The sequence below is a fragment of the Symphodus melops genome (assembly GCF_947650265.1).
Source record: "Symphodus melops genome assembly, chromosome: 20".
Classification (NCBI taxonomy): Eukaryota; Metazoa; Chordata; class Actinopteri; order Labriformes; family Labridae; genus Symphodus; species Symphodus melops.
The window spans coordinates 1,695,324-1,716,208 of NC_136710.1; the positions used below are offsets into that span (position 1 = coordinate 1,695,324).

Genomic DNA, 20,885 nt, shown 5'->3' on the forward strand with positions numbered 1-20,885 from the left:
TTCAGAACCGAGCGGGAACTCTGGACAATCTATTTTCAGATATTCACAAGTGGACCAAATGAACTTGTTGGTTTTACTTGCTGCTTTTTAGACGCACTTCAAAAACTCCGAATTATGAAAATGTATTATAAATAAAGGTTACTCACAGTCTCACAGACTTTGACGTTTCGCTTAAATATAGCCAAGACCTTATGGTGGGTTATCAAGTTACTAGAAGACTTTTCTGACCTAGGATTGTTTTAGAAGTCCTCAAATTCTTATTTTTTATCCAACCTGTGCAAACTCAGTTTTTAACCCTTGAATAGCTCAGGTCAAGGTCAGGCTTCTTGTGTGTTACATTTTAATCGTGTTTGTCGGTTTAGGTTTCTGGGGGAAAGCCGGCTGGCCCTCAGAGACGTGCTCAACTCTCCAAACCTGGCCGCCTCCTTCACCGTCTCACTGCTGGACACCAAGAGAAACAACACAGGAGTAAGCACAAACACACACACACACACACACACACACACACACACTTCTATATTTATTTACACTGTCATTGTTTCATGGACCAGTGACGAATCATAAATCACTCTGAGCTTCCTGTCTGGATCTCAAAATAAAGAAAGACATCCCTTAGTCATAAAGACGTCTATCTGTCTCTTTTGTATGATGCAATTTTACGTTATTGCAAACAAGGGTCTCGAGTTTTACGTCATTCAACAACAGTTGGAGCTTTTCAACATGTTCACATTGTAGGTTAGGAACCTTAAACGTTAGCTGGTCATCAATCACGACGCCTAAATCCTGGGTAGACAAAATTGGAGCAGAGTTATTGGTTAGATTCATCCCTCTTCATCCTACACTATTCAAACCAAAGCCCAATGATCGTATCCTATGCAATCCATTACAAAACCATCGATTGTTCCATAGAATTCGAGGTCCACTTATATGGTTCTGTAATTATCTGTGTGCCTTCTTCTTCCCCCAGGCCACGCTGACCCTGCAGGTTTCCTACATTCCTCCTCCAGGAATGGCTCCAACCTTCCAGCCTCCTCACCAGCCTGAGACTTATTCACATAACAACCCCAATGTGGAGCTCGACACCGTCACAAGTCAGAAAATCACTCCTGCGTCTTATAACCTTTGGAGTAATTAAGCGAATTCATCGGCCAATCAGGTAAAAAAAAACGACCTTTATGGTTGTCCTTGTGTCTGTAGTGATTTCTCTGGACACTTTGGGCGAGGAGGACACGGAGAGCATGATAATGGTGGAGCCGCCTGAGGACCACGTTCAGGACGACGGGAGATCCATGATTATCGTCGGCCCTCAGGGGCCTTCAGGCCACGAGTCCCCCGCTGCCCAGATACCAAAACGCTCACCGCCGTCCTACAACACCCACGGAGGTCTGAGGAAGAGGAGGAGAGGAGGAAGCAGCCAACCCAAACCACTGCCCAACAAACCACAAGACTTACAGGTTTGTACCAACATGCAAGGCCGAAGGCCCCTCGAACCAGCGCTCATCTCTGTCATATACAAAGTCATACAATTCAGTTCCTTCCATTGACGGTCTTTTTGCTCGTGCTGTCAGAATGGAAGGTTTCCGACTGTCACTGCAAACTTTGCACATGTTGAACCACTGATGAGGTTCAAAGATTGTCAACGCTCCGGGGCCCCCTGCTGGCTTGTGGCCCCAAGCACTTACCCGCCTTGCCTGTTCACAAGCAGCACCTCTATATCTAGTCATGAGCTGCACTCATTCAGTACATGTGGTTGGGATATTGTTGGGGGGGGGTCTAATTGCTGGTGTGAGACAAACATGTAAGTCTAGACCAGTGAATATCAAATATGTTTAACTAACAGACGTGTACTGAAGGCAGCTGCTTTTAGTTCAGGCTCACAGCGCCACACTGTGGTGATTCTGGTTCATTACACCAGATACCCAATATGAAACCAAACTGCATGAATGATAAAGCACACTTAAGTTGAATGGGTCAGTTAATGCGGCTGTGGCTCAGATGGTCGAGTTGGTCGTCTCTCTCTCCTCGAAGGTCGAGGGTTCGATCCCCAACTCTGACAGTCAAATGTTTGACGTGTCCTTGGGCAAGACACTCAACCACAAATTGCCGCTACGCTATCGAATAATAAGAAGATCGCCATCCAAGCTCAAGTCCATTATTGTTTAACAAAGTTTCTTCCCGCTGAATGTCTTTAATGAATTGCTTTTTAACTTATTGTTTCCTACTGTTGTTTGTATTTGCTGAATGTCCTGAACATTTTTATCATCATTGTCCTTGATTTAACTTTTCAGGTCCGTGTGCGGATCATTGAAGGACGACAGTTGCCGGGCATCAACATCAAGCCTGTTGTCAATGTAATGGTTTCTGGGCAAACCAAAAGGACCCGCATTAGAAAAGGAAACAACCCGTTCTTTGATGAGGTGATGAAAAAAAACGAAAAGGGAGAACATGACAAAAACCTTCAGCCTCTAATTCATACGTTGCATCTCTTTCTCAGTCATTTCAGTGTTTTCCTCTCCACAGACGTTCTTCATGAACTTCTTTGAGACTCCGACCGATCTGTTTGACGAGCCCATCTTCATCACTGTGAGTACTTCTTAGCTCTAAAATGTAAATTCCTTTCAGAGGATGATGGATTCATAAGTGCCATTTTTTATTTTGGGCCATTACAGATCTTAAAGCCTTTTCATCTCAGTGACGTTTTTTTGTTTTTTTTACCTCCAGGTCTGTGACTCTCGCTCACTCCGAACTGACGCTGTGATTGGTGAATTCAAGGTAAACTTTCACCATTCAGACTTTTGACTGTTTCAAATCACAAAGAGAATCTGATGGTGTTTCTTTTTAAGTTTGGCAAATTCAGCAAAGAAAAACATCTAAAGTGTAGTTATTTTGTTCCTACAGTTAGATGTTGGCACCGTCTACAATGAGCACAGTGAGTATATGTACATGCAGACCAACGTTATACAGAGTATTTTACCTCCTTAGTTTGTGTTTTGATCATTAACCGTTGTGTTTGTCGTTAAACCCACCTCTCTCTCTCTCTCTCTCTCTCTCTCTGTCTCTCTCTCTCTCTCTCTCTCACTCTCAAGGACACTGCTTCTTAAGGAAATGGCTGCTGCTGTGTGACCCTGACGACCTCTCTGCTGGAGTCAAAGGTTACCTGAAGGTCAGCTTGATGGTTTTGGCCGCTGGAGACGAGCCCCCGGTGAGTGAGAAAAATGGTTTGAAACAAAACAACTCTAAAACGAATAATTGTCCAATTGCTGTTATGTACTAAAGTTGTGTGAAGTTGTTGTGTCAAATGTGTGGAAACGTTGATCTCTGTATCTGGCAGGCTGACAAACGTGAGTGTGTGGAGGACAAAGAAGATATTGAAGGAAACCTGCTGAGACCGGCCGGTCTGTCTCTGCGAGGAGCCACTTTCACTCTGAGGATTTTCCGAGCTGAAGACCTGCCGCAAAGTTAGCCTGCGTTATTTATCACTTCGTCACCTAAGTTAGAAAAACAGATTTACGACATCTTTTTTCTTGCTCTACTTTCTGCAGTGGACGACGCCTTCATGGATGGGATGAGGCAGGTTTTTGGGTTTGACAGCAACAGGAAGAACCTTGTGGATCCTCTGGTGGAGATCCACTTTGCTGGAAAAACAGTACGACATCCTTCGACAATCGTCAAAGACATCCGACGGCTTTACTCCCAACATTACATTCAGAATCCACTCATTTAAGGTTTTTTCTTTCTGTTTAAGATGTGCACTAAAATTCTGGAGAAGAACGCCAATCCACAATGGAACCAGAGTCTCACGATGCCTATTCGGGTAAGAAACCCAAACCCACGTTAGCATGCTAGCAAAACACACAAGCTAAGCAGAGTTGCTATTCAGTATGTTCTTGTGTGTTCCTTCCTAGTTTCCCTCCATGTGTGAGAAGATGAGGCTCAGAATTCTCGACTGGTAAATCCCAGATGACATATTGACATTATTTCTTTTTCATTGATCTTATCATCGTATGAACTTTGCAAATAACTTAAAATATTGATGTCATTCTGTGAGCTTCAACTTGACTGTTGAGTATGTTTGAGAATATTTTGGCAGATTTTCCCTTTTAAACTTTTACTGTGTTGGCTATTGACATCTTTCTTTGGAGTGTAACGAAGGTTTTGCAGACAACTCCAACAGGATTAATTGGATAGCAAAGAAAACGTAATGCAAATATAAGCAAGATCTGAATCTATCAAAAGTATCTCTTTGTCTATAATTCCCATTATGGATTCTTTCCAATGTTTATTCCCAAAGGACATTGGGTGTAGTTCTTTATTGGAAACGACGAGTCACTCCAAAACTCAAAATAGGTGAATGTTTTAAGATTTAAGTGAGTTATGACGGCGAATGTTTACGCTAATCAGATGCTAGGGGATTTTAAGAGTGACCTTTTCCCTAGCATCTCTCCGCCTTCAACTTAGCTCTGGCTCTGTATAGAGTTAGCGCTCAGTTAGGAAATGCTCCAGTGTATAGTGATGCTTCTTAATTGATTAAACCATTGGATTTTAAAAAGCATGATGTGTCAGAGCTTTGGATTCTCTTTATGTCCCTGCAGGGACAGAGCCAGTCACAACGATGTCATCGGCTCCACCCATCTCTGCATGTCTAAGATTTCGGCTCCCGGTGGAGAGATTGATGGTGAGTAATGTCTAAAGACAGTAAAGTAAGTAAAGGCTAGAACTGGTCTATGCTGGACTTCTGGTTTGGAGTGTTTTAGGCTGAAATGGTCTGGTCTGGTCTGGTCTTTGGATTCTTCACGTCTGGTTTGGTTCAGTCTTTTTTTTTTTTAAGGTCCAAGGATGAGTACACTTCAGGCTTCCTTGAAACAATTTGGAAGAATTATGAATCCATGTTTACACTCGAGGTTGGGGCTAATGTACCTCGACCCTTGATAATACTTAAACAGTTTATTGTTTTATTATGATACTAAAAATGTTAAGTCGAGTTGACCAGGGTTTCGATCCCTATTCAGTAGCAAGCACTTGCTGCCAAGTCTCTGCAGGTGTCTGATGACTGGACTGATATGCAGGTCGTCCAGTTTTACAAGGATCACTGATAGCTTATCTTAATCATTGTGTTGAAAGATCAAATATTAATAAAGCGTCATAATTTGGAGCATCTATTTGGAATTAAAAGGTTTGCTCTGTAGTTTAATGTGATTATTAATAATCAGTTTAGGTAAAAGAAATCCAGTTTTGAACCACCAGATGTATCTGGAGTACGTGACTATAACAAAGCATGGAGTGTTTTGCATTAAGATGCATGAGGACTAACCAACCATCCACCTTTTGAAAACGTTCCTCGCTTGGTTTATCCGTCCTCGGAGCTCCTCCTGGGTCCAGTCCTGGGTCAAAAAGACCTGCATGAGTTCTACACCTCTTTCTCAGTTGATCACTAATTCAAGTGATGTTTTTTAAGAGTGTGAGCAGTTACTGATGCCATGTTCACACCTGCACAAAACTTTATTCAGACTCTCTCCTCTCAGCCCCCCTCATATTTTGTATCCATGTGAAGCCTGAGCTGATCTGAGAACACAGCAGGATTAAATCAGGAGAAATCCCTTCAAGTGAGTGGGGGGGGAGATGGTGACATTTATTCCCTGCCATCGGTGCAGGTTTCACATTTTTTGCATCGTGTGCTGTAGAGACATTAGTGGATATGAATGATGGGAAAGTCTGGGCTTTTTGGATTCAGTGTTTTCTTGAGTTTGTCTTCCAATGCATGTGTTTTGGGATTCGAGTGGTGTTTCCTCTTTAACGCTGAACATCATCTATCTGTGACTCTGAACCATCCTTCCTTTCTACGCATTCAGATGACTTGTCTCAACGGACCGTCCACTCTGGCAGTACGTCCATCATCCTCTTTTCTTTTTTCTCTCAAACAGATCAGTTTGTCAAAGCCACTCTTTCACTTGTGATGTATATTTTCCCCTCTTTTAACTCGTACTTTTTTTTTCTGTCTTTGTTTAATTCGGATGATTTTGTGTCGTGCATATATTTCATCAGTCAGACACTCACTCTCTTCATCATTTTTCTTGGTTTCACAATGTTCCCAGTGTCAGGCAATGTTGACCCTCTTTGTGTCGTTCCAGTTGACGACAGTCTCGGTTTCCTGCCAACGTTTGGTCCGTGTTTCGTCAACATGTACGGCAGCCCCAGAGAGTTCACCGCCTTCAACGATCCACACGAATCACTGAACCTCGGAAAAGTAATTAGACAGTTATTTTTCACCTAAAAATATAACAAGTCATCTTATTAAATCAAAGCTGGCACAAGTAAAGCAGTTCCAGACTAGAACTAGATCTGGCATGGTAAGTGATTTTTATATTTATCCACTGTCTCCCATTTTACACTTGAGACAAAGAAAAAGCACAATACAAAATAAAAATGTCTCTTACTTGTTTAGCTTTTGGTCTAACGTACTATAAAATTAATCCGAGTTAATGTTGAAAATGTCTTTAAGAAAACGTGTTTTGACCACTTTTAACTTTCGCAACCAAAAAAACATTTTTTTATTCTCAAATGCTTTTTAACTTCGTCTTTCTTCTTCACCCACCTTCAACTCCATTACAAGATGTCCAGGTTTCATTTACATTTCTGGATAGAAGATAAGATTGTAAAGATGTTTTGGTCATTTTACAGTATAAATGTCCTTTGAAAAAAATAATATTAACATTTTAATGAATGTTTTACCTTTTTTTGTGTCAGGGAGAGGGTGTGGCATACCGAGGTCGAGTTTTAATGGAACTTACAACGAAGCTGGCGGACAAACCAGAGCAGAAAACTGGAGATATTTCATCAGATGACCTGCTGGTGGTCGAGGTAAGAAGGAATAAAAAAAACATTTTATCCATAACAACATTTGAGTGGTTTCGCCATTTTCTTACCCCGCCCTCCCTTCCTGCTTCCAACAGAAGTTTCTCAGGAAGAGGAAGTTCTCTCTCTTTGTGGCGTTTTATTCCGCCACTCTCCTCCAGGACGTCGACGATGCGATCCAGTTTGAGGTCAGCATCGGTAACTATGGCAACAAGTTTGACTACACCTGCCTCCCTCTGGCCTCCACCACCCAGTTCAGCAGAGCCGTTTTTGATGGTACGTCAAAATCGTCTGAATTTTTTATTTTTTTATTTTTGCAGTGTAAATACTGTGATATTTTTGTGCACATATTGGGATAAGCTTCCAACAAATGTTAAAAAAAAAATCAAAATGTGCCTGAAATGGGTGTTGCTAAAAAATGAAACGGCTAAGATAGGTTTGCAATAAAAGCTGTTATTTAATTTTCTCCAATATGATTATTTGGGGTTTTGTTGTAAATGTATTGATTTGGATGATAATGGGTGCGTTGTTTCAAACAGTGTCATGTGTGTATTCTAGGATGTCACTACTACTACCTCCCGTGGGGGAACATTAAGCCAGTGGTGGTTCTGTCTTCAGAGTGGGAAGATATCCAACCAAGGATTGAGGCTCTCAACATGCTGCTTGCTGTCATAGACAGACTGGTGGGTGTTGCATCTATGTGTGTGTGTGACTCTTGTTTTAAACCACACGCTAACGTGTGTTTTGTGGTTGTTCAGGAGGCTAACCTGCAGCGAGTGAACCTGGAAGTGAAGGCAGGCGGCGACCTGGAGGAAGTGGAGCTCCGAGTGGTGGAGCTGTTGGATCAGATCATCATAGACTGCAGGTAAACACTGTCTATGGTCCTACTGTATATTTAATTTACTAGTACTTTTAATTTTTACTCGTACTCTTAAATCAAAAACCTCCCAATGCACATAGACGCAAAACTTCTATTTGCCCCTCTCTCTCTTTGTCCAGCGAAGAGCTGCCCTCTCTTGACCAGTGGCAATGTGCCACCCCTCTGGATCGCTCCTTGAAGCACATCCGCACCCTCCACCTTCAGCAGATAGTTGCGGGGGCGCTGGCCCTAAAGCACGGACCGGCCACTGAACTCTCGACAGTCCTGGAGCAGGCAGAGGACTGGGCCAGCAGGCTGAGGAACATGGCAGAGGAGGTGAGATGTGGAGGATAATTACTGAAGACTGGTTCATAAAGTTTAAGGAATGTTTGTTAACTTCATGGACTTATCTTTGGACCAAAGATTCAAGACAGTTTGGAATTGGAATAAGTACTCACTCAAAAAATCCTTTTAGCTGTTTTAGATTTGTGACTTTTTAATTATATTTTTGGTTCCTTTTCTGCTGCTTGTTTCATATAGATAAAGTCGAGTTAGTACCATATCTCCCTCTGGTCTCTCTATCTGTTCCTCTCTGTTTATTCTGTTTCTCTTCCCAGCCCCAGAACAGTCTTCCAGACATAGTGATCTGGATGCTGCAGGGCGACCGCAGGGTGGCGTACCACCGCATCCCAGCGCACACTGTGATCTTCTCCCAGGAACACTGTGGGAAACACTGTGGACAGCTGCAGACCGTCTTCCTCAAGGTGAGCACAAATGTGTTTAGACGACTTGTGGGGACACCACATTCACTTTCAATCATTTTCTGGACACTTCTTTATTACTGACTTAAAATGGACTTTTACCTAATTGAGGACACGTTTCTTTGTTGCATTTGGCAAAGCGGTCCCCAATGAACTAGCTGTAAGCACGTGTCCCCAAAAGGACGCCTAGACAAACACACCACACACACACACACACACACACACACACACACACACATTCGGTAAAATACACAATGCCATGTAAAATAAAATTTCCCCTGCTCTGCTTTTATGTGTTTGGTAGTATCCACAGAGCAGCGGTGGAGAAGCCAAACTTCCTGGTCAACTGAGGGTTAAAGTCTGGTTTGGATTGGCTGCTGATGCCAAACATTTCAACCAATACGCTGAAGGAAAACTATCAGTGTTTGCTGAGACGGTAAGAAGTAGCGTTACGGCTAACGCTAACCCTAACCCAAGTGCTGTGAGTGAAGATGTGTCAATGAATCCAATGTACCACATCAATTATGTTGTGAATTGAAACTGTTTCACAAGCCCCGCCCCCTTCTTGGTGTTAATGCTACTAAAACTGTAAAGTTCTCACAGCTGCTGACACAATCTCTTTGTGTAGTACGAGAACCAGACCAGACTCGCCCTGGTGGGCAGCTGGGGAACTACAGGTCTGACCTACCCGAAGTTTAGCGACATCACTGGAAGAGTCAAACTACCCAAAGAGAGCTTCAGACCCTCACCTGGTTGGACCTGGGCCGGAGACTGGTTCATCAGCCCTGAGAAGACGTAAGTGTGCAATCTGTTACCCGGTCACTATTCCAATAATTCAACATTTGACACAGAAAAGGGCTGATATGAAATGGACCACTGGCCCATTTTGGTGACATTTTGTCCAAAACAATTAAAAAATGCGAAACATATTTTTACTACTTACTGGAAAATTAATCCAGTATGTCTTTGATTCCTCGAGTTTAACTCATAAAACAATATTATTCCTTAAAGTTGAACTTTCATATAACACTTTTATATATTTTAGCTCTGTTAATTCGTTGCATGTAAACAATTAAAAACACATTTCACCTGTCTTGCATTTGTCCATCATGGCTTTGGATTAAGAAATCTAGCCTTTACAATTTTTTCCTTCTGTCATTTGCAGAATACAATGACTACTTTTCTTTATTGTAATCCAGTTCATTACTTCAAAAACAACTAGCTTAAAACTGTAAACTGTCAAAGCTGAAAATGTGTAAAAATGTAAAGTTCCAGTATCATTGTCTGTGGTTGTATTGTATTGATTTGTGCTGTTTGTGTCTGCGATGATAAACCCTCAGACTGTTGTTCGATGTGGACGCTGGTCACATGACCTTCACAGAGGAAGTGTTTGAAAACCAAATGCGGCTTCCAGGTGGACAGTGGATCGGCATGCCAGAGGGTTACACTGACGTGGTACGTATTATTGTGTGCGTTTGTGTTGCTGTGTCTACATCCTCCTGCGTATGTTCGTCCATAAACCGTGTGTGTGGGACAGAATGGAGAGAAAGCGGTGCCAAAAGACGAGGTGGAGTGTCCTCCAGGTTGGGTTTGGGAGGAGGTGGAGTGGAGTGAGGATCTCAACAGGGCTGTGGATGAACAAGGTGCATAAACACTAATGCAAGAAAAAAACAACACTTTCCAAATGGAACTAAATGATATCCAGCACCTATATTTCCAATCCTGTTATTGTGTATTCATGTTTCCAGGCTGGGAGTATGGCATCACCATCCCTCCAGACCGCCGACCCAAGTCGTGGGTCACAGCAGAGAAGATGTACCACACCAACCGGAGGAGAAGATGGACGCGACTGAGAAGGCGGGACCAGCAGAAGATAGAGGCTCTCAGACAGGTAGACACAAACATGAAGACACATGTTTCTGGCAAAGGGAAAAATGTTTGTTATAACATGTTAATAAACCTGAATAGATGCAGAAAAGTATTACAAAGATTGAGATTTGAGGACGTGGCCGACATCCCAGAATTTTGGGTCAACAAAAAAGATTAGCCAAAATAAAAATGAGCTTGAACATTATTTCTCTTCATTTTTCTGGAAATACTTTTCACCAGTTGAAAGTTTTTTTGTGTGTATTGATATGTATTGCTTTTGACCATAACATCTCACCAGTAACGGAAGTCTCATCCTCTAAAGGGAGCAGGTGAAGTTTCCTCAACGAGCCTCTAGATGGTGACACAGTTGCACAAATGATTCACAGAAAATCTTTAAGGAGGTTGAGATGGTTTGTGTGTGTGTGTTTGTGTGTGTGTGCGCTCTCACAGCAGCGTCCAGACGACACAGAGCGGGAAGGATGGGAGTACGCCTCCCTGTTCGGCTGGAAGTTCCACCTGAAGCCGAGGAAGACGGACAGCTTCAGGAGGCGCAGGTGGAGGTACCGCATGGAGCCGCTGGAGAAGACTGGGCCGGCGGCTATCTTTGCTCTGGAGTGTTCTCTGGTACGGGAAAAAAACAGACTCTTAACTCTTTGATTTATGTGATATATATATATATATATATATATATATATATATATATATATACACACATATAGTCACATGTTTTATGAGGAAAAAGACCATTTTAAAATATTCTTGCACGTGCCGAATAATTCATCAGAACTCAAGAGCCCAAAGAATAAAAAACTCCTTCATCATGTCCGTTCAGACTTTTTAAACCTTGATAATCAGTCTTATTTTTTCACACAGAAGGCCCCTGCTGTATGACAGTGTGCTCCTGTGATTTTCATCTCATGTTTCTTCTTCTCTTTTGCTAAATGCTCAATCTCAACCTTCCCTTTCCTCCCATAGAGCAGCATAGAGGACAAAAATGACGACAAGTCGGTAACGACCACGTTCGGAGTCAACAGACCGACTATTTCTTGTTTCTTTGACCGTAAGATACCACACCATATTTATTCCTTCCCTCTCCCCCTTCATCCCCTTTTTTATGTCTATGTCATTATATGTGCTTGTTGTTTGTGTCCAGGTGGAACCCGCTACCACCTGCGCTGCTACCTCTACCAAGCCAGAGACCTGATAGCCATGGACAAGGACAGCTTCTCAGGTGCTGTGCAGAGAAATGTGCTACGTAGCTGTGGCAGCAGCCCTCATTTATCTCACATAAGGGCGACAAACTTTACAGCACTCGTTCACACACCAACCTTCAGCTAAAAAGAAGCCAGCTAGCTTGTCTCTATACGTTAGCATACAATAAAAGACCCTCTCCAATGCAGCGATATAGCTAGGACTGTTAACAGAGTAGCATACACATACTCGGCTAACAGGCTAAAGATGCTAGCAGAGCCACATTTACACATAATCCAGTAACATTACTACTTTTAAATAGTAATTCCAGATTTATTGTTTGGCTTTTACCAATGTCTTTCCACTCTCTGTTTGCTAACAAATGTTAGCTAATTTTCTAAGCGGGGTGGCGAGATAGCGATCGGTGTTTGCGCCAGAGCAGTTCAAAGCTTACCAAACAGAACTCCTGCACATTAATTCTTTAAACTAAGCTGTGTTTCATTTATTTTAGAGCAACGACAACAGAGCAAGATTTGAATGATTAACACGCGGCGGTATTAAAAAAGCTAAAATTACGAGTCGGCCCTGGTGGCACCGCTCTCCCTAGCAAAGTTAAAAGACTGAGGGAAAGAACAGGGGGGAAAGTTAGGTTTTAAAATATAAAGGTTGACACAGAAAGAGGGAGGGGGGGAAAAAAGGCAAATGTTTTTCTTTTATTTGAAAAGAAGGTCATGGAAACTACAAGCTTCTGTGTGTGCGTTAATCAGAAAACCAACCGCAGACTCAGATGTGAAAACAGAGACGAAGCTTTAAAAAAACAGAAGGATGAATAGACGGAGGAAGAGAGGAATGATAGATGACAGAGAAAGGCTGGTCAAAGAGAGGGTGAGAAGGAAACACACACACACATATACACACAGTGTAATGGATGAATAGAGTTGATGGATGAGCTTGAGTTGTGTGTTAATCCGGTGTCTAATGGTGTCTGGTCAGCCATGATTAAAGACGAAGTATCAAAGACTTCGCTCTTTCTTATCCTCTTCCTTTTTCTCTCTGTTTGTCAGACCTGCTGCCTTTCTTTCCCTACGCTGAGATGTATTTACTTTGATTTTTTTTAAGTCTGTTTCTGTTGTGCCTTCATATTTTTCTGTTTGTGTCATCGCATTTTTTTTTTTTTTTTAAATGTTCCTATTTTTGGAAATATTTTGCTTTCCCTTCCCCGATCTCCATCATTTACCTTCTGTTCACCACTCTGCTCTCAGTCTTCATTGTATTTCTATTCTTTGTGGCTCCTTCTGGGGTCCAACCTTCAGCTCACACACACACACACACACACACACACACACACACACACAAACTTACATAGCCCCCTGGGCTGTTTGTATTGCTGTTTATATGAGCTAATGGGCTGCTGGGAATAGACGATAATTGAATGGGTCACCATAGGTTGTGTGTGAAGATTATGTGTGTGTGTGTGTACAGTACTTTTGTGTGTTTGTGTGTCAGTCCCAAGGTTAATTGAGGGCTGGTGGGAAAATGCAACTTAGCTTCTGTTTACTCTTTTTGCTAACGGCTCCGCTGAGACTCTTTACTCGGCCTGAAATAACAAACTATTCACTTTGTGTGTGTTTGACTGTACATGTATGTGCGTGTTTGTGTTAACATGGAGAAGAGTGGTTGTGACCTGGAATAACAAACCTCTCTGAGCAGTGTTCCCAGCTCTCTCTCTCTCTCTCGGCGCGGCATTCCCAAGTCACTGATGTCACTGCGTTGGATGCTGGCATAGTTTGGGCATACATATAAAATGTGTTCTGTTGTTCTTCACGCAAACTATTCTCCAAAAATGCTTCAACGAAAGTGTAAAAAGCACATAAAACACTCAATTTAGAAATAGAGAACGAGGGAAAAGGGGCGGAGTCAAAGAGCCTAAGATTGTTTCCTCTCTCCAGACTCGTACGCCATCGTGTCATTCCTGCATCAGTCCCAGAAAACAGTGACTGTGCGTAACACTCTGAACCCCACCTGGGACCAGACGCTCATCTTCTACGAGGTGGAGATTTTCGGCGACCCCGAGGTCACCATGGCAACCCCACCCAACGTGGTCGTGGAGCTCTACGACTCAGATACATACGTGAGTGTGATGCGATGACTCCGAGCGTTTATTTCATGCTTTTAGAAAAGTATAAATATTAATATTCATCTGTGCGGTTTCCATGTCCAGAATGCCGACGAGTTCATGGGCCGCTGTGTGTGTCAGCCCTCCCTCACGCCCTCCCCTCGTCTGGCCTGGTTCCCGATTCGTCTCGGGGACAAGAACGCTGGCGAGCTGCTGGCCGCCTTCGAGCTCATACGTAGAGAAAAGGTCAGAGGTCAACCCTTACCACAAATCATCAAAACTGAATCTTCGGCTTCTATTTCTGCCCTGTCTTTGGTTTTTCATCCTTTTCAGCTGTTCTTAAAATATACATGTTGCATTCAAAGACTTCTGGAATATTGGAACTTTCTCCGTTTAAACACATTTAAACTTTTTAAAAAATAAAATAATTTGATAACATTCAAGTGTTTCATTATTTTGGTATCTACAGCCAGCAGTTCACCACCTTCCAGGACAAGAGGTTAGTTTATCGTCTTTTTCTTAAATGAATCCATCTTGGATTTGCGTCTCTTCAAACCTCTGTAAGATGAAACTCGTCTGTTTCTGACCTACAGGGAGACATCCTGACATCCACCAGCGTTCTCAATGAGGTAATTCCCACAAACCGGATAATCAATAATTAAAAGGAACCAACATTTGTTGATTCTTTAGATACATTACTGAGGCAAGAATCTTGCTTGAAAATGCTGAAAAAAAATAATGCACACGTATTTTCTAAGTCCTTATCGTTGGATGAGTTTTTTACGTTCTGCTTAAATGTTGAGTCTGCAAATGTTCCCGTTTAGTTTGTTTAACTTTTTCGTCTCTCTTTCTTTAATGTTGCTTCCTCAGTTGATGTTTCCTGGATTCCTCTCTGAACACCTGCAGCAGCAATGGGTACAACGTGAACACTAAAAACAGCAAATACAAATACTAACACAAACTTGTCCTGTTGGTTTTTATAATACTTCATTCAAAAAAAAAAAAAAGTATCTAAAGATGTTTTTTTTTATTTAGTATGGAAGCCCAGAGAGGACTTTTCAAGAAGAGAATATTTAACTTGTTTTAATTAATAGTTCTCAGACCTTTAAAAAAAAATTATTTTAAAATTTTACATTTATAAAATTTGATTGTTGCCTTGTGATGTTTTTATGAAATGTAATCTCAACACATGCGTCGTTTTAGCATTTTAATCTTTTTTAATAAAACCTCAATCAAAAGAATCAAAATGCGTTGAACAAAAATGATTTTAAAAGATAAATAATCAGTTGAAAACAGAATAAAAAGTTTATCTGAACTTGATTTAACACGTTAAACATTTGGCTTGTTCTTTGGTGTTTTCTTGTTTATGTCCCGTCACTGTCCTGTTTGCTCATTGGCAGCCGGAGGAGTCGGACCTCCCCCCTCCCCCGCCTCAGAGAGAGACCAACGTGTTCGTGGTTCCTCAGGGGATCAAACCCGTTCTGCAAAGAACTGCCATCGAGGTAGAGCGCGAAATCACACGACTTTAAATCCTATCTGACCCGCAGACCAGTCTCACCTCTGTCTCTCCTGTCCCGTCTGTCAGGTCTTAGCGTGGGGCGTCCGGAACCTGAAGAGCTTCCAGCTGGCCAGCATTACCTCGCCCAGCCTGCAGGTGGAGTGCGGAGGCGTCACGATCCAGAGCTGCGTCATCCGCAGCATGAAGAAGAAACCCAACTTTGACGTGAACAAGCTCATCCTTGATGTGGTGAGAAATCAGCACCGAGGCTTTCACGGCTAACGAGCGTCCCGCCGGGATGTGGTTGGTTCACGTCGTTAGTCTTCATCAGGACAACCACAATAATGGACTTCTCTACTTGTAAACCAGGAGAAATCTGCTGTTAGATTTAAGACAGAGAGTCTGAATTTGATTTGTCTTAACGTTTAAATGACCACGGCTTCTCCTGCAAACATTCAGTACTCATGTGAGGAGCAAAATGTACTGAATGAAATGATAAAATCACCTTTCTATATTATATAGTGTTAGCGCTCAGCTGTATTTCTTTTACGGTTCAGACGTTTGTCAAAAAGCACTGCTGCCCCCTGCTGGAGTGAATCGGCCAATCAGAAGAGAATCCAGATTTTAAAGCAATAAGAAAACTTAAAAAAAAAAAAAAAAGAGTTGTCTTAAAACATCTTTCATGCACTAACATGACTCACTTCACCTGTTTTGACTTCTTAAAACCAACGTCATTGGATTTAATAGTGACCACTTCAGTCAGTTCTGTTTCAGTGCAGAAACACAAACCTGAGCGGAGTTAAAGATGTTAACAGTGTTAACGTCTGACGTCGATCACCTCTGCGTTTTATTATGACAGCTTTAACTGGAGTTTGGAAACACCCCCCCCCCCCCCTCGCTGTGACTCCAGTGGTTTCATTTTAATAAGATTAAGGTTTCGTGTTGACCACCACAAACGTGCGACAGCCTCCTCCGTGTACTCGGGGAAATGTGCACATGTTTTTCCCCCTTGATAAATTCAACCCTCCTGAACTCGAGTCAGAGCATCTCATGTGAACACTGCTGAGGCCTGCACGAGGGTTTGTATCAGAACATGTCATGGTTAGCATCACATGCTAATTAAGCCCGTTTTTAAAGACAGATGGGTCCAAATTAAAAACATTTACAGACATGGCTTTAGTGAGAGTATGACAGGGGTTTTAAATTGATTATACAACCAGAGTTTTGCTCTATGTTTGTCGTGCAGCTCGGCTAACACCTACATGATGAGCGGTGCAGTAAGACGTGACTCAGTGAAGTGATGGTCTGTTTAAACCGACACAGTCAGCGGTGCACTCGCTGAGATGTGATGAAACGTGCAGCGAGACGAGTCACTCAGCGGCGCTGGCGGGAGGAATGTCGTGCCAGAAAGCATGGAGTGCGTCGGGAAACCAGACGAGGGAAAAGTTTTGCGACCACATTTCATCAATGATACAAGATAAAGTTCATTAAAGTCGAGGTGCAGGGCGAAAGGTTTCCAATCAGCTCCAGACAGTCAGCAGCCACGGCCAATAAGTGTCAGGCAGGAAGGTGGCGTAACCAATTAGAGTCTGGCGTTGGGGGGCCGTCGTGCAATCACAGACGTGGGGATGTGATGGTTTGTGTCTCCTGCAGAGACTTCCCTGCGAGGAGCTCTACATGCCGCCCATCGTCATCAAAGTCATCGACAACCGGCAGTTTGGGAGGAAGCCGGTGGTCGGCCAGTGCACCATCCGCTCCCTGGAGGAGTTTCGATGCGTCCCAGAGGAGGAGCGAGCAGCTGCGGAAGACGAGGACGATCAGGGATGGAGACGTAAGACGTGGATGGAAAGAAACATTTCAGTGATTTAAAAAAAAAAAATCAAATGAGTTATTGATGGTTGTTTCCCTGCTGGGTTTTTTTTTTATGCAGGTGAGCGGCCCCATTCGACAGGTGGGGAGATCTTTATTGACATCGACGACGAGGAGCCGCTCGTGCCTGACCAGGTAAAGTCAAGCGTGAAACTTCAAAATAAAAGCATGGGTTATAAATGTCGGTGAATGAATGAATGAATGTCGGTCTTAGCGTCGACCCGTCCACCAAACACCATCTACATGTTGACGGAAAATCAATCAGTGTTAACGCCAAGTATGAAGAACATTACAGGGAACTGTTTACGTGTGTGTGTGTGTGTGTGTGTGTGTGTGCATTGTGACATTAGTTCTGAATGGAATGGTCAAACATGGCTCTGTGGGTCTGCGGTCGGTGGTTGCCGTGGTGACAACGAAACCCCCCCCCCCCCAGCGGCTCGTCACCAGTCATTAATGGTCTGGCTCTCGTTTACTCTTTCTTCCACTCACAGGTCGAGGAAACTTTCGGCTCGTGGCGCCGACTTCACATCGCACTGATTGGTCCTTGAAAGAAAGTAGCTTGAAGCTTAAAGAGAGAATTAAACCTCCAGTGTTTTTTTTTCTTCTTCAGTTTGATAATTAAACATGTTGTTGCAAATATGTCAACCCAAGGATCTCCGACGTGCATCTCTGAGGAGCACGTAGCCTGAAGGACATATTTGTCAATGGAGAAATGCCAACTTACAAAATAACCGCCTGTCCCCTGAGACGCACACCAGCCCTGTTGTGGTCCTTTAAATGGTCGTCTTTGTTTATATTAGTGATTGTAGGAATGTCAAATAAAAAATCAGGAGACAACATCATTTGGTGCTGTTTGGTAAGGCAGACCGCATGAGGCTGTCACACGCTCTTTAAAAGAGAAGGGGGGGGGAGAGGGGGGGCATAAATAATGTAAACACACACATGCACTGTGTAAATCACGTTCCAGCCAATCAGGACCTCAGGGAGCCGGGTTAGCTCAGGAATGCTCCGTCATCAAACTGTGGTCCCCGTCGTCCATTAAACAAACATTTAAACAAACAAGCTCCTTATTGTGTGTTTAATGTCGTTGTTGCGTTCGCTCAGATCGTTTGAATTAAAGAGGCAGCGTTTGGAACGGGGCCGGGCGCTGCTAGCCTGGTGGCTAGTGTGTGTGTGTGTGTGTGTGCGCCGTGTACGGACGCCGTAGTGGGTCTGCAGATACACAGGGTTACAGGTCGATCATAAACACAGTGAAAGTGGATTTTCATAATATGTCTCCTTTAACGGAAGGTTCTGATTGGTCAGGAGAGAATTCCCGGCTGGTGATTCCCGTCGACCTCGTCCACGTGGATCACATGACTCCGGACTCCTTCGCTCTTCTTTCCCCTCTCCTGTCAGCTGTTGACTTTTTCATTCACTCTTTTTCACTTTCTCAGTCTTTCATTCGTCCCCTCTCCTTTATCTTTGAAGCGTGATCCAAGGTGGCGAGAGGACGTGGTTCAGGATGTTGAACGAAGTCCAAGTGGTCTGAATCCATGATCTGAATGATCCCCTCATCTTCTCTGCTCCTTCCTTTATTCCTCTCCATCCTGACTCTACTGCTCTTCCCTTCGGTCTCCTTCTTCCCTCCTCGCTCCAACGCCATCTCCATCTCTCAACATCACATTTGCGTCTTCTTGCCTGTTCTACCCTTCTCCCTCTCCTCTTCATCTCTCGTGTCCTTCTTCACCTCCTCTTCTCCCCTTCTCGTCCGCTCCTCATTTTAATGGCCGAGTTCATTAAAGGGCTCTTTATCCTCCTCTTTTCTTTCTGTTCTCTGCCTTCATTTTTTGCGGTTTATCTTCGTCCCGTCCCCCGCTGTGATCTTCCCCTTCGTCCTTAAATCCTCCCGGGTTTCTTCTCTGTCTTTTAAAGGTCTTTGAGTGTCAATCCCCTTTAATCCACAGACGCCACAACACGTTGTGTGTTAATACGTTACGTTTTTCCATTCTCTTGCACTGATGTGAAAACTCAATTATCTTGTTGTGTTTTTTGGGGGGTCGGGGGGTTTGGATGACATTTGTTGTTGACAGGGTGGGGGGGGGGTAACATATTACCAAAGCTAATGCTAATCACTGTGTATTTCCACGAAGGGTGTTGAAATTAGCGTACCCACCCTGACCTCAACGTCCCCCATCCGATTAAGAAAGCTTGGACATGAAAACAGCTGTGCGTGCAAACATTAACCGTGATGCAACCAGTGGGTACCATTGTGGTTTTGGCTTTGGGTTTTTGCACGCTTGCAGAGCAGCTGATTGTAACCAGAGACGACGGATAAATCATTCGACGCAGAACAATTGTTAATGAAGAAGTGCGTCACTTTGTCAACAACCTTTCAGAAGCAGCTCCAGCAACGAGCAGAGTTACGTGAAGGTGCCAGCTTTCTGATTTGTTTTTGTTTTTGTTGTGGAGAAAACAGGGTGGTAGCTACATGAGTCACTAAAAAAAGGTTTTTAATCTTGAAGTTGGTTGTCAAAAATGATAAACATTAAAGGACCAATATTTCAGATCTCTAGTGAATAAAATGATGTCTTTGGATTTTGGACTGCAGTACCCATTTTAAACACTAGGCGTCAGAGTGACATATTGCTCCTTTAATATCGACAGTGTGTTTGATGTGTTACTAACAATAAAAACCAACATTTTCAAGCATTAACCAATCGAACTTTGACGATAATGTTGCTAACCCTAACCAGCTAACCTGAAAATGTGTCTTTTTTGTTACGTGTGTGTGTGTGTGTGTGTGTGTGTGTGTGTGTGTGTGTGTGTGTTTGCATTTCGGTGTGTGCATGTGTCTCATAGTTTGCAGATGGAGCCAGCTCAGCTATCATTAACCTTTCCACCTCTAGTACCAGCCTCCATGTAGGTAACAAACTCATCTTTAACACGTTGCATCCATTCATCTTCAGACTGCATGACTTCAAGTGTTCAATATAAAAGTTCAACTTCTCTGCTTAAGTCCTTGACAAGTTTCTATCCATCAAAATGATCAATTAATTAATTTGATATCATCACCTCTCATGTTAATGACGTCTGTGAGACATGAATACTAGTTCCAGATCTGTTCACAATGGCAACAAGCTTTGTGTTGTCATGGAAACAGACTTTTTATTCCTGAAAGTTCCCATCAAGAAATGCCTAAAAATGCTTAAATATATTTTCTTATTTCAATGTCTACTAAGTCGAACTTGATCCAAAGGCGACTGGACTTAGTCGAAGCATTGGCCTCAGAAAATTACTTTCTGCCGAAGAAATCAGGCTTATACAAAAAAGCTATTCACCAAACTGTGTGGTTTCAGGAGACATGTGATCCCAGATCTGAATGCGAGGAACACACTCCTTGATACATTCTTCCGTCTTATTTACCTAAGCCAGGTCAATTGGAAGACTTAGACCTGACCCGGACCAGACTGCAAACACACACATCCAGTAGTGCTCGCTCCCTCCTTTGCTCGACAGTAATTGGGGCTGATTTCTTTCTCTCCAAACAAAGATATTTGTTTTATTAAGGGTCAGATATTGAAACCAGTCAAATTAAAGGCTCGGTTTTCTGTCTGGCTGGGGCCAAAGTCAACAGAGCTGCTACAGATCTTCTATACCACAACTCTCTGTTAGCAGACAGTTAAGGAGGGAGAACAAAATCCACAGCGGTTTGACTTAAAGGAGGAGGACTGGTATCTCATGGCAGCAGAAAAAGAAAACTCTCTCAAAGTCCTGGCTTCTTAATCTCTGGGTTGTGACCAAAAAAAAACAGGTCATGGGCGTTTGTCTGATAATTACCAGATTACTGCAGTCGAGTGTACGATACGTGGAGTGACTACAGAGGCGGAT

General features: G+C 43.0%; 1 protein-coding gene across 3 annotated transcripts in view; it reads left to right on the forward strand.

Annotated features, from left to right (window-relative positions):
- The window catches only part of dysf (dysferlin, limb girdle muscular dystrophy 2B (autosomal recessive)), a 56,494-nt gene that overhangs the window by 9,240 nt on the left and 26,369 nt on the right, over window positions 1-20,885 (forward strand). The window contains exons 4-42 of one of the 3 annotated variants that reach the window (XM_079371035.1): window positions 363-468; window positions 968-1,091; window positions 1,198-1,454; window positions 2,289-2,417; window positions 2,521-2,583; window positions 2,722-2,772; window positions 2,899-2,929; window positions 3,087-3,202; window positions 3,332-3,458; window positions 3,543-3,646; window positions 3,746-3,814; window positions 3,906-3,949; window positions 4,593-4,675; window positions 5,850-5,882; window positions 6,129-6,244; window positions 6,745-6,858; window positions 6,951-7,128; window positions 7,411-7,535; window positions 7,611-7,717; window positions 7,852-8,047; window positions 8,329-8,475; window positions 8,777-8,908; window positions 9,101-9,267; window positions 9,813-9,927; window positions 10,010-10,115; window positions 10,221-10,363; window positions 10,792-10,965; window positions 11,317-11,401; window positions 11,495-11,572; window positions 13,482-13,663; window positions 13,754-13,894; window positions 14,118-14,147; window positions 14,242-14,277; window positions 14,519-14,563; window positions 15,049-15,150; window positions 15,234-15,395; window positions 16,800-16,977; window positions 17,077-17,150; window positions 19,857-19,916. In XM_079371035.1, the coding sequence (XP_079227161.1) occupies window positions 363-468; window positions 968-1,091; window positions 1,198-1,454; window positions 2,289-2,417; window positions 2,521-2,583; window positions 2,722-2,772; window positions 2,899-2,929; window positions 3,087-3,202; window positions 3,332-3,458; window positions 3,543-3,646; window positions 3,746-3,814; window positions 3,906-3,949; window positions 4,593-4,675; window positions 5,850-5,882; window positions 6,129-6,244; window positions 6,745-6,858; window positions 6,951-7,128; window positions 7,411-7,535; window positions 7,611-7,717; window positions 7,852-8,047; window positions 8,329-8,475; window positions 8,777-8,908; window positions 9,101-9,267; window positions 9,813-9,927; window positions 10,010-10,115; window positions 10,221-10,363; window positions 10,792-10,965; window positions 11,317-11,401; window positions 11,495-11,572; window positions 13,482-13,663; window positions 13,754-13,894; window positions 14,118-14,147; window positions 14,242-14,277; window positions 14,519-14,563; window positions 15,049-15,150; window positions 15,234-15,395; window positions 16,800-16,977; window positions 17,077-17,150; window positions 19,857-19,916 (4,330 nt within the window). The remainder of the gene's footprint in view (window positions 1-362; window positions 469-967; window positions 1,092-1,197; window positions 1,455-2,288; window positions 2,418-2,520; window positions 2,584-2,721; window positions 2,773-2,898; window positions 2,930-3,086; window positions 3,203-3,331; window positions 3,459-3,542; window positions 3,647-3,745; window positions 3,815-3,905; window positions 3,950-4,592; window positions 4,676-5,849; window positions 5,883-6,128; window positions 6,245-6,744; window positions 6,859-6,950; window positions 7,129-7,410; window positions 7,536-7,610; window positions 7,718-7,851; window positions 8,048-8,328; window positions 8,476-8,776; window positions 8,909-9,100; window positions 9,268-9,812; window positions 9,928-10,009; window positions 10,116-10,220; window positions 10,364-10,791; window positions 10,966-11,316; window positions 11,402-11,494; window positions 11,573-13,481; window positions 13,664-13,753; window positions 13,895-14,117; window positions 14,148-14,241; window positions 14,278-14,518; window positions 14,564-15,048; window positions 15,151-15,233; window positions 15,396-16,799; window positions 16,978-17,076; window positions 17,151-19,856; window positions 19,917-20,885) is intronic. The other 2 variants (XM_079371036.1, XM_079371037.1) reach the window with 2 other exon arrangements.